General features: G+C 39.5%; 1 protein-coding gene and 1 long non-coding RNA gene across 5 annotated transcripts in view; one reads left to right on the plus strand and one right to left on the minus strand.

Moving 5' to 3' along the window:
* tfap2d (transcription factor AP-2 delta (activating enhancer binding protein 2 delta)) overlaps positions 1–4,819 on the minus strand; it is a 22,670-nt gene extending 17,851 nt beyond the window's left edge. Inside the window, exons 1-2 of one of the 4 annotated variants that reach the window (XM_017302319.2) lie at positions 3,165–4,819; positions 886–1,404 (exon numbers count right to left, since the gene is read on the minus strand). In XM_017302319.2, coding sequence (XP_017157808.1) covers positions 886–1,371 — 486 coding nt within the window. In that variant the 5' untranslated portion in view covers positions 1,372–1,404; positions 3,165–4,819. The other 3 variants (XM_008397319.3, XM_017302320.2, XM_017302318.2) reach the window with 3 other exon arrangements.
* Positions 2,525–12,159, plus strand: LOC145549696 (uncharacterized). Its single transcript, XR_014085543.1, has 2 exons — positions 2,525–2,612; positions 11,364–12,159. It is a non-coding gene; the product is annotated as an uncharacterized LOC145549696 (long non-coding RNA).
* Positions 12,160–13,307: the final 1,148 nt, after the last annotated feature.

Genomic DNA, 13,307 nt, shown 5'->3' on the forward strand with positions numbered 1-13,307 from the left:
TGCAAAATACATATTTAAAAACATATTTACTGTTCTGGTTTTACAAATTTTGAAAAAAAGTGAAATAAAAAAATGAGACTTTAACCAGTTGAACAAATTCTGCTTTGGAGGAAAAACAAACATTTTACGCGACTGAAATTACGTGTCAGTGTGTTTAACCAGCGCCGCGTCTTTAAAACCGGCTCAGATGTCGCTGCATAAGTAACAAAGTTGATTGACGTTAAGTCCGTAATTGGATAAACTACGGTGCTTTATGCTGCTCGAGTCGGCTATTGTGTCCCGAAGCCCGATCCGTTAATCCGCCCTTTACCGGAGAATGGAGCAACCAGCGGCTTTTCTTTGCCCCAGCAGACACACACACACACACACACACACACCCTTTTTTCAACTTGGTCATTTCTTTACATCGAAAGGAATTATGTAAAATATGGGTCACGTGTGTTTCTGGGAGAAATAAAGGGATGGTTTCACAATAGGGCGGTATAGACTGCCAGTCAATTAACCTTTAGAAACGGGCCTGCCTTTCAGAGGCGTCGTGCCGTGTGGACTTGACATTTACTTAGCCCGCTTTTTGTACGCTCACGTTTTGCTTCGGAAACAAAATTATCTCAAGATCAAATCCAATATGAGTAAAGTTACAGTCCCTGAGTGGAAAGCGTCGAGCCTCACAGACAGACAGACAGACAGACGTCTGTTATTCTGTTCAGTATTTCGGAACTGCAGTGGAACAAGAAGAGGGGAAGGTTTTTGATTAGTGGGCCAGTGGGGCAGGGATACATCCGTGTTTACTACTTCTTGTTAAAGCAATCACAATGGAGATTTTTTTTGTTTGTTTGTTTGTTTGTTTTTTTATGTGTTGGGTCTGGATTCGGAGGCCGCCGGTACCTGCAGGTCGTCTCCCGCCGGCGGAGGGAGGCCCAGGCCGGCGGCGGGCAGCAGCCTCTGGTCCGGGTGGTGCATGCCGACGCCGTAGGCTTGAGAGCCGTGTGACGTCATCAGCGACAAGTCATGGCGCCGGTAAGCGTCGAGGCAGCCCAGCTCGCGCCGCTGCTGCTCGTCCAGGCACGAGGACTTGAGGGCCGAGCGCGCGTTGTGGAGGTTGATGAAGTCGGCGGGCTCCCCGTGGTGGATCTGCTGGTAATACTGGCCGGAGTGCAGCGAGTTCAGCCCGTAGGCCTCCGGGGCCACGGCCGGGTGGGAGTGCTGGAACTCGTAGTGGAAGGACTGGTGGTGCAGGGGCGTGTACTGGTGGTTGGCCGAGAAGTAGGGCGAGGCGAACTCCGTCCCCGCCGGCGCTGGGTAGGTGAGCGGCGACGAGGAGGAGTAGGCGACCGAGGAGTTGGCCACCGACTCCAGACAACCGAGCTGCATGAGCCGGTAGCTGTTTGAACCGTCGTGACGTATCTGGAAGATAATAAAGAGACAGGGAAAGATATGAGCAGTGTCATTTAGCATCAGCCGGTGTCTCCTCTCTGCCTCCCAAACACACTCCAAAACACAACTCACACACTCTCAAAGCGGTTTTTTTTCTTCTTCCTCTCTCCTCCTCACTTTAAACCACCTGAAGGAGATGTCATTTCAACGCGCCTGGGAGGGGAACGATCGCGCTGCAACAGGAGCAATAGGTAGTTTTTTTCCCTCCCTTTGGCATGCCTGTCACTCTCTGTGCAGCATTTAAAACGGCGTGCTGTTATATGTTATTATTATTACCGAGCTGCTGGCAAATTCACTACCCAGCCCTGCTGCTCGCCATGGAGGTAAGACACAAAGGCGAGTTCTGCCCTGAAATGTCCTAATCACTCACATTTATAATACAAATAAAACCCAAATAAGACTCTTTTAGCCACTTCTTTTTCTGTTCTTGTACTCCATGAACTACGTTTCTTTTACAGTTTAACCAAAACCATTTTTTTTCTCCAACTCGGCACCCTTCGCTTTTATTCTATAAATTAAATCCTATTAAATGAAATAAAGCAGCCTACCTCTGCGTCGTGGACAAGTCCGGGGAAGGTCGCTGACATTGTTCTCTCTCCAAAATAACCCGGAATATTTTGGTCTTACTCTCCTATACGACCCGATCGAATAATAATAGTAACAATAACGATAATAATAATAATAATAATAATAATAAAAAAAGTGCTTTAAAATCCTCCAAAAAAAAAAAAGCGAGAGAGATGGAAAAGTTCCCCTTTTGCGCGCTCTCGGTTTTGGTAGAAAGCTGGCGGAACGCGAGCGTCTCCCCTCTGCACGGACGGGGCTGGCGCACGGATTTTGTACTTGCAGGGTATTTCTCGGCTGATGTCGTAGGTCCCTTGGTAATATAGAAGTTTTGAAAATTAAGCATCAGCACTGAGGAATGGGAGGACAATAGACGGAGAAGGAGCATCCCAGGAGACAAGGAATAAATATTGTATCTTCGCCCTAATAAGGAACCGAGAGCTTCTTTCAACGTTTTCGACGCTTTTTTGTGGACATTTTTTCCCGGTTTTTGACTCGTTTGTGTTTCCACGAGGTCCGCTGCTCGGTTTTTCGTCGTGATATTATTGGTTTTTTTTACTCGCAGCTGCAATAGTCGCTTTTAACGAAAATCGTGCGGATTTTCAACGACAACTGTAAGTTTAATTTGCAATGTTTTGGAATAAGCTTTGAATGTAAAACATGCTTATGTTTCTGCTGAAAGCGGTCATGTTCTCATGAAACTGGATGCTTTTGTGCTTTCTGCATGCATCAACTGTTAGCCTTTTTATTGTTTTTTACATTAAATACTGTTTTCACGTATTATCCGTTTGCGTTTTCAAATAATCAATATTTTCACAGATTAATTCACTGCAATAAACGATTCGAATAACATATTTTTGCAGACAGTTGGAAATTTATTCGTGTTTATGTTTTTCTTCTTGTGTACAAATCTGTTGTTTTTTTTTCTCCACATTTTTCTAACTTCTACATTAATCTTCTGACGCATTTGATTTATTTTTTTTCCCGTTTTTCTCCGCAGTCTGTGAATGTTTTCTTTGTTAATAATGAACTCGTTATTAATGCTGTGGACACGCTAGGCGTGCGCATGTCTGGTTTCAAACGTGTTTATTATTATTTTGTGAATATAATTTTTATTTTATGGTGCTTTTCTTCATATTTTCCTTTCTCTTATTGCTGTAACTCACCTGAGCGCCCGGGGTGGTCCTGCCCAGCTCAGCGGTGCCGTCATACAAATTATGGTGTTTTTGTTTACTTTTTAGAAAAATATCGTATATGTATTATTTTTTTTAAGAGTATATACTAGGGGGAAAATGAAATATTTTATCTGATAGGAAAATAAATGCAGCTAAACACTAACAGGTGAATAAAACCTGCAATAATAATAAAAAAAAAAACAATACAAGCTCCACGACAAACATCCAGAAAACAGACAGTGACTTGCCCTCAGGCCTTCTGGTAAAAGCAATAGAAACACATAAACACAAACGCGGAAGTTTCTGTGGTCTGAGCCTGTTGGCGAGGAGCAAATAGAAATAAAGGAGAGGGATAGAAACCGGAGGAAGAGGAGAGAAGAGGAGAGGAGAGGAGAGGAGAGCTACTCTACTGTCTGTCAGGTTTCCTGCCACTCAAAAACAAACCTGAGAGAAAAGGAGAGAGAGATGAAGAGGGAGGGAGGGAGGGGGCAGCGGCTCTCCGTCGGAGCAGAGATGAGCCCTAATCAGTCTTGTTTGGATGTCTCTTTTTTTCCCTGCTCAGCTGTAACTGCAACCAAAGCGACTCGCTGATATTATTAAAGTGCAGACTGCGGCCGCGCTGACGCCGCGGTTGACTCTGCGCTTTTAATTGAGTAACTATTTCCCTTCCCATCTGTTCCCGCTTCCCTCTTAATCTCAGCCCAAATATCGGTTGCAAAATGAACAAAAGCAACAACCCGCAATTAAATAAACACGACGGTGATGGTTTTAAATGTGTAGCTGCAGTTTTGCTCTTTACTACCGAGTCATGTGTGCCGCCGCTCACTTTCTTCCAAATCAAAAAGACAGTTTATCCCATTTTGTTACATTCAAATACAGGAAAGGGAAAAAAAATCATCACATTAAGCAAATAGCGACCCTGGCACAGAGGCGGTGGAGCGTCGGGGGCGCCGTAAATAGCCTCTTTTAAAAAGTTCTCAAGGCCTTTTATATTTTAATTAACCGATACCGATTGTTTTGCCTGGAGGCTCGACGTGAAACCTCTGCGCGACCAGACCGGTGAAGGCCGGCTGTCGTACGCCAGGTATAAAAAAGAAAGAAAGGAAAGAGGAAGAGAGGGAGGGTAGAGGGTGGAGAGAGTGGAAAAGAGGAGGAGGGATGAACAGGAAGGCCAGCAGGAAAAGAGAGAGATGAAGGGAGCAAGAAAGCATCTATATGAAGTGGTTAAATGTGGTGATGCCTGTTTTTTAATTGTCATTTGACACCAAACCTTCATGAGAAGAGCAACATGTTTTATTTTATGTTTTTAAACAAATCATGATGACACCAGAAAGGCTGCATGTGCAACAAGATTACATTATATGGACAGAAAAGACTTCTCTTTAAGTCTAAATGAGGTATAAATGTGGTAATAATGTGCTTATTGTGGATTTGGGCAAACCAAGCCAAGACATTCAACAGCAAACTATGCTCTAAAAATTTAAATTTACGGCTCTAGTTGTAATCATATGTGGAATTGGTCAGTTTGATGGTTATGTCAATTTAAAGGTGTTTGGTTAAACATTTCTGCAGTTTTTGGGGAGTTGCATAAAAAGGACAGAGTAAATGTAAACTCATCACCTTCCTGGATCTTAATTAGTTAATGGAAATGGGGGCACCAGATAAAATTCAGCTCCATGCCGCGTAAAATCTTGGGTCGGCTCTGTTTTGATGGTACATTCCTGTTAAAAACAAAGAAAACAAATAGGACAAAATGAAACATGTAGAAACATAACCAAGAACAAAATAAGTAGCTGTCCACTTTATATATTATGTAATATGCACTTAATTATCATAAATTTCAGTGTGGATGTTCGGACATTGTGAGTGGTGTTCCTCAGGGGTGAGTGTTTGGTCCCAAATTATTCATTTCATTCATTAATGACATAAGTAAATCATCAACAATCCTAAGACATATTTTATTTATCATTCAAATATTTAATCTTCTTTTTCATGCTATTACTGTCTGTTTATTTCATTCATTTACAGTTTAAAATGAAGATGCCGCATGTTGACCTAAACAAAAGTTTTGAAGAAAAAAAATCATGCCTCTTCTCCCCAAAAATGTGAATTCAAAGCATCAATCAACCATCCGTATTTCAATGTACTTTTCTGATTTAAAACATGAAAGAGACGTACATTGTTGAACAGAAATTATATTAATATATTTGACTGTTTTATGAGTTAAAAACCAACCAAAAAAACTCAAAAAACAACATTGTTTCCCATAATATAGAAGGGAATCTTAATTTCTACATCACGAAGCACATTACTCACATGTTCCTTTGTATTATTATTATTTTTATATATTAGTAGTATATGAGGTACGTTGCGGCTACAGTCCATCGCCGAACCGAGGCACCAGTTGCGCGTAACGGGGCTTAACGCCGGCGAGTGGCCCCTCTTTTACCAGGGGGCCGAGCGCGCCGCAGCAGATGCGCACTGATCTCCGGACAGGAGCCAGTCCATCTGGCGCCTGACGAGGCAGGGAAAGGCCCGAAAGCCCGCTCGGTAGTTCAGCCCAGAGGCGAGAATTTAGATCAGCCCCGAGGTTTTCTGGATGGACCGACAGGGAGCGATGGGGGGCGGCGGGGTGGGTGGAGGGGGCCTGTCATCTTTAGGGGCCAACAGGAAGTAAAAATAACTTTACGGTTGGGATTTGAACGCGCGTGTGACCTAATATTGTAATTTATTATCAATATTTCGAAAATCCAGGCTGTCTAATGGTGTCCGTTTTATTTATTTAAGTTATTATTGTTATTGTTTTTACTTTTTGGCGCGTATCTCTCATCCATTAAAAACCAAAAAAAAAGAAAATCAGACTTGGGTTGCGTATTTATCAGATCCATTACGTCTTATTTTAAACTTTTCCTCTACAATGTTACCTTGTTTTGACAGAAAACAACATAATCGCCTCTATTTCCCTGGATAAAATCATGTTATTGTTTATTAATGAATTAGTTTTTAGATAGTTTAACAAACCGGACATCTTTCATTTCACCAGCATCTGCATAAAACGTCACAATAAGCTTCCCAAAGTACCATGAGCAGCATTTTGACCATATTTCGTTTTAAAAATAGAAAAGCAACAATAATACTAATTGAAATCCAGTCAACATGTCTCTCTGAAAGCTTCTTCTCAGACACTGGGCGTATTTTACGTCGTTTATTCCAGTAACTGTTCTAAATGTTTTGTTTTCTTTAACCAGTTTTCTTTAAGTTAAACTCTTGTGATCTGATTAACCACACCCACATTTTCCAGCATTACATCAACAGACATCTTTAACAACCATTTCACGTTGTTTAGACGGAAGTAGGAGTTTTTTTCTGTCTGCTGAACGGAAGTGATGACGTTAATCTCATTAGAAACTATTTCTAATTGTTTTTAGTTATTTCATTTAAAGACCACCTGTGTAAAACACCAAAAGGCTTAGAAAAGGCAGAGAAAACACCGTGAGATCACGATGATCAGACTGGATTGGTGTAAACGGTTTAATACAGAGCCACAACTTATCCATAATAGATCACTACATAGCCTGCAGTCATTTAATCCAGCCTATTACTGCCGTGTAATCCCCTTTACAGGCGAGGCTTTAACACAACTTTCAGCACATTGTGTCAGATTCTAACACTTAGATCAACTCAGGATACATTCAAAGGTTAGACGGATCCATGCTGCGTTTCAAAATGCCCTGGATGCTTTCAGAAACATCAAAATGCTGCTTATAATAAAAAGTTTTAAAAAAAAACCCACCAAAACAAGCCATGTTTCAGTTCGCGAGCGAGCAGGAAGAGAAAGAAAGTCAAAAACATTCCCAGCCTGCTTCCGCACATGTGCTGGCCTGGTTTATGGGTCTGTTTGGGCTCTAATGAACCCGGTCAGACTCCGGCCGGCCTCATATGGCCACCAGCGTCCGTTGAGTCGGTGCGTCTGCACCTTTCTCCAGCCAAAATAACGTCTGACACAATAAAAGCGCAGCGCAAAACAAACGGCGCGGCCAAAAAAAAAAAAAAAAAAAAGTAATTAAGAAAAACTGTGTCTGACCTACATAAAGGATGCGCCTCGGAAGGAAGCGCAGGTTAATATGCTAATATGGATCTGCTAATTGTGGGGATTTACTGTGTCGTTTTGGCGGAGGGGGGGAGACGCGGGGGGCGTCGCTGCCTCGGTTAAGCCTTCAAGATCTGCAGCAAATTAATTTCTTTTCATGGGGCGAGGAGAGCAGAAGAGGCAGGAAACAGGTGTTGAAGGAGGAACAGACCGCTGAAGGGTCCAGGGGCGTCTCCAGAAAGTTTGGTCAGGGTGGCCAGAAAGAAAACACTGAACTCTGAAATGTAGGTCTGTAGAAAAAATAATAAAATAACAACAAAAACCCAAAACAGATCAAACCAATTTTTAAAAAATTCCTTAAAAAAATGCAATCAGGTTATTTAAAATTGGTATTTTACATGTTTGCGCCTTAGTTTTTTTTAGCCTCTGCAACATTTTGAAAGACTTTCCCTCTGATAGCTTCCTAAAAATAAAAAAACAAACAAACAAAACAAAACAAAAAAAACAATAAAGGTACATTTAAATGAACAAATGATCTTTTTTGAGAAAAATGTTTGGCTAAAATAAAAAATAAAGAACATTACAAAGCTGACTTTACTTAGAAATGAGTTAAGTTAAAAAAAAACAATTTAATGGATGTGATACTGTAAAAGGATAAATACGTTAGGGGAACTTTATTTAAAAAAATCTCTTTTGTACCAATTGTAGTTTAATATAATAGCTAGAGACAGTTAAGTCAATGTAATTCAAGTTGTAGCAAAAACTAACTCTGCAGAGTTGATACAAATTAATTGAGTTAAAGTAACAAGTGAAGTTGAGTCAGAAAATCAGAAAATATGTTTTTACAGCTCAGTCCACCTACGGGATACTAACTAACTAACTAATTAACTAACTAACTAACTAACTAACTAACTAACTAACTAACTAACTAACTAACTAACTAACTAACTAACTAACTAAAAGTCAAGAAGCTCGTTTTTATCTTATTTCAGGCTTCAAATGCATACAAAAACAACACAAACTCTCCAAATAATGGAAAGAAAAATACCAAATAAAACTTATAACGCAGGAAGTAGCCAGACTGTTTTTAAGGCACTTATACATGAAGTAAATACAAAAGGAAGAACAAAAATCGTTGAAGCTCATTTTGCTTTTAAATTTGAATCAAAATGAGCAAACATTCAGTGCTGCCCCCTATTGGTGGCGCCGTTGCTCATGTTAAATCTGCGTTTTTGTTCATTTCTGTCCCTAATTTCTCTTAATATCAGATTATCGCCCATGTTAATCTCCTGTCATCTGCACATGGTAATATATTAATAATCACGTGACCTGGGGTGGCTCCCCCCGCCCCCCTCCTCTTTACCACCATCAATCAGGACTTTTTGTTTACTTCACGGACCCTCCAGAAAACAGGAACAACGCGCGTCCTTTGGCTACCTGCAACAACCGAGTATCATTGCCTGTCTGTGTTGCCAATTAGCGCGTTTAATTGTTGCTTCTTTGTTGCCGTAATTACTCGGGAAGTCAGCTGAGAGGTTGAATCCAGGTCAAACACGTGTCATCTGCTGCGAACAAACAGAAGAAAAGGCCAATCTGCTCCCAACGGACATGGCGGCGATGATTATGAACAAGCTTTTAGAGTTTAAGAAAAGGAGCCGAGTGACGTCCTTTCTTCCTGTGTGACGCTGATTTATTAAAGCAATAATTTGGAGAAGGCAGCAGGATCGCGATCGACTGCTAATGAGTGTTCGGTTGGTGGGTTTAGTTGCTTCCAAGCCATCAATTAATGGTCTTCTGCGCTGAATGATTAACAGTACTTTTAATAAACGATTACAAGCATCAGCCGTGCAGGAGCGAAGCTGTAAAATTGATTTGGAAAACTTAACTCCAGCAGCTGTTGGATTAGTGTGAGCCCGCTGCGTGTGCGCGCGTCCGTGCGCGCCGATCGAAGTTCATTAACTTCTCTTTTCAAGAGTTTCTGAGGCGCTCCTGAAGATCACACGAAAGCCAAAAGTCTTTCGACTATTTCCCGTGCAGATGGGAGGAAAAGAGCAACGCTCTAAGATTTTCATCACCTCTCTTATGATCCTGGGTTGTTGTTTTTTTTTTTTTTCCTCTCTCTCCTCCAAAGTGAGATCCTTCAGCGTTTCAGACAAGATGTAAAAAATCTGCGCCGTGTCTGTTTATGTAGACTTGATGATTCTCCCATTGTGTCGGTGGGATTTCAGATCCATTCGGATAATTACCCCCATTAAAAGCAGAATAATGGTGATATCCGTGCGCGTTATTGCTTCAGAAGTGGCTCCAGGCTTTACTCTGAATGGAGGCTTCAATGCCAAGAGTTAAATGGATCTTTGAGGGTTGAATTAATTTTCAGTACGTTGGGAGGTTTTGTAACTGAAACCTGGCATCTGTAGGATGTATAAATCCAACACACGCCGGAAAACAATCCAATCAGATGAGCTTCTTTTAATCTGGGTGTAATTTTGTGTTTCCGTCGATTTTTGTGCCAAGATATGTTAGTTCTGGCCCAGTTCTACCTGTTCTAACAGCTCAGTGATGGTGATTTACCATTATAGTAAATCAGTGTAGAATAATTTAATCTGCTCTACAGATTTGGTAATTGTCGTTTTTCATTCTTGTCTCAATCTAAGGAGGGACCTTAATGCCAAAAATCTTACATTTTGTTTTCTTTTTCTGAAAGTGAGCTTTAGAGAAACTCATTGCAAAATGATCCTGTTAGAGCTTTACATTTTAATGCAGTGCAGATTTCTTAGAAAGGACACAGAAACCCAAAGAAGGCTTAAGAAAGCTGAAAAAGATTTGAGTTACATCATGCGCTACTCAGTGTTCAGTTCACTCTGCCACCGTAAAGTCCGATTTTAGAAAACACTGGAATCTGATCCCAAACTATATTTAGTTTTTTAAACCATTAGATGATCCTGTTAAATGATTTTTTACTTTTGCATGATGTGCTTGATTTGTTTAAACTTACATATGTTTGGAAAAACTGCAAGAAAATTAGAATTATGAGCATAAATGTTATTAATTATATTTATGATGTGTTTTTCCTGTGATTCTTCCACCTTGGTGTTGATCTCGATAAGATACGTTTTTATTTATGTGCTTTAAACTTTGACTCCAAAGGGACTTCATCAGGTTCATTTCAATATTGCATAACAATATCTGTGCATAATGTAGTGGTTGGTGTTTGTAAATGTGGATCTTAGGTTTTCTAATCATGAGTTCATGTAAATGTTACATGTGTGGAAATAATTTGTGCATATTTCTGATTATTGGATGTGATCGGTCAAACATTTAAAACCACCTTCAGTTTGTTTGCCTTTTTTTTATTTTACAAAAAAAAAAAAAAAAAAAAAAAAAAACAGAAAAACTGAAATATTCCCTTATTTTGTCATTTGAAGCTGGAAATCATAAAGTAATCAGTGCCGTTTTATTGGAAATAAAAAAAGAAAAGGTGTTTGGGTGGAAAGCTGATGAAGATCTTTATTTATTTATTTTTAAATTGTTAAGGGTTTTTGCCACCCCCAAACAGATGTCGCCCTGGGCAGCGACCAACATCCACTTCATTAAAACTGCCAGCGCAACAGCTTTCCTGTGGATTCCATCTTTTTTCAAGCAAACCTTTCTTCGTGTTTCTCTAGCCTTTAATATTTTTTAAAAGTTTGGACTTTAAAGAATAAACTAATTTGTTTTGTTTGTAATAAAAAACCAAACTAAAATAAATTACTTGTCCCTTTTCCCTTTCAGTATTTATAAATGCAGCCTTGAAAGTTCTGATGAACTCATTAAAATGTCTGTAATATAAGAAAAAGATTAATAAACTGGTTTGTATTTTTATTTATCCAAATGCCTGCCTCTGTTTTTGTTGCTTTTTCCATGATAACTTTAACACTACAAGTGAAATGCTGCCTTATTATTTTTAATAATTGATTTTTTATACTGTGACAAAGGAAGTTGGTATGTTTTTAAATAGCAACCTTCCTGTTAGCCACTCATTTTACCTTCTTGCTTTGATATAAAAGGTGTTTACTATGTAAAACTATGAATGTTTTATGGTTTTTGTTTCTGTTTTGTAGTTTCTTCAGTTTTTTTCTCGCTTGTTCTTCTCATCCCTGCCAGCAGAGGGCGCCACTTGGGCCATGCAGCCCGAGGGGAGATTAACACCCTGGTCTCTGTGAAAACACACACACACACACACACACACACACACACACACACACACACACACACACACACACACACACACACACACAGAAGCGCCTTCTCCCACGTTCAGACCCAGTAAGTGTACACACGGTGGGTTTGGTGTGTGGGGGTGATGCAGGTTCAATGACTTTGATCGTGTAATTCCTGCGTAATCTCTGTAATCTCTTAAAGCAGAGCTGTTTGAATATATGTTGTATGAGTGCAGAATGAGCAAGAAACGATGTGTGTAGTGTACATTGAATTAGCGAGCCGAGACAGAGGCCGAGACTTCTGCAAAAAGGAAATCTTTAAGCATAAAACGATCCGGCCACCCGCTCTTTCTGGTTGTTTTTTTTTTTTTACTCCAGTCCAGACAGAAAAATACAGGCTGAAGGTTTTATTCTCCTTTACTTTTGTTTCAGTGGTTCTGTGAGGAATGACAGGGCGCAGACAGAGTCAAACCTTCTTGCTACGAGCTCTGTTGTTTCATCTGTTGAGAGAATGTCCCCAGGAAGTGGACGGACGTTTCAGAACCAGAGACAGAAATATGAAATGTTAACAATGCGCCAGATGAAAGCCTGCAGGCGCCAAACTCTGACCGTTCCTGTTGGTGTTCGGTGGAAATGTAACTGAAACTGTATGTGTACATGTGGAATTACTGCATAATAAAATACAATATTAAAAGCCTGATTTAAATGTTGTGTGAGATAAATGTACAAATAATTCACAATGATCATCTTGATGTTTTCACGTGAATCCTTCAGCAAATAAAATACATCTTGAAAACTGAAACTACTGATTAGAAAGAAGGCAAACTAATTTATTTAGTCATAAATCAGGTGTTTTAAATCATTTTGAGCTCTGAAAAATGCAGATATTACTTGAAATTGTTATTTTTCCTCATTTTGACCACAGATCTGAATGAGTTTCATTGGGATTTTATGCAGTAGAGCAACAGAGAGTAGAGCTCAATGTAAAATGATACATTATTTACAGTATTTTCTCCATATCTACAGGCTCATACACTCAATGTGTAGCAGAAAGCTGTAAGTAAAACACGGTGGAGGCAGCATCATGCTGTGGGAATCTTCAGGGATCCTGGTCAGAGTTGATGGGAAGACGGATGTTACCATATAATGAATTGATCTGGATTAAAAAGTAAAGTATATTCATGTGTCAGAACAGTCCAGTCAAAGTCCAGGCCTAAATCCAAACGATTGGAGCAAAACTCAAAAAATGTGCAAAAAAGATGTGGACAAATAAATGAGTAATATTCATAGAGACATATAACGAAACGCTTGCAGCTGTAATTACAGTTTTAACTTTTATATTAAACCAAGTATAATTTTCAAATATACATTTTGTTTTGGTTTATGATATAGATATCTGATAAAATTACAAAAAATATGGTTGTATCATGAAAAATATTTGTTTTATGCTAACAGTAACAAAGTAAACCTACTTAATGTTGGGTTTTTTTTGCAGTGGCGATATAAAATATTTAAATTGAGAAAATAAAATCCAATTGAAATGCATGAAAGCTCAGAAAGAAAGAGGTTTTAAAATCACAAGTTGCTACATTTATGTTGCAAAACCCAACAGCATAACAGCATAAGAGTTATGTAAACAACTAAAAGCATAAAAGGCTGTTTGGTTCAACAACTGAATGAAGAAATCAGCCATCAACTATCTAATCAAAAAGGTGCAGATCTGCAAGAATAAAAGAGTTTATTATAGGATTTATTAATAGAGTTTTAAAAACAAACCTCATGTTGTGACATCACAGACCGAGAAGTAGCAGAAAAATTCAGGGACTGTAAATGTTTTGGTCAGAA

The sequence above is a fragment of the Poecilia reticulata genome, chromosome 21, assembly GCF_904066995.2.
Source record: "Poecilia reticulata chromosome 21, P_reticulata-male-v2, whole genome shotgun sequence".
In the NCBI taxonomy this organism is placed as follows: Eukaryota; Metazoa; Chordata; class Actinopteri; order Cyprinodontiformes; family Poeciliidae; genus Poecilia; species Poecilia reticulata.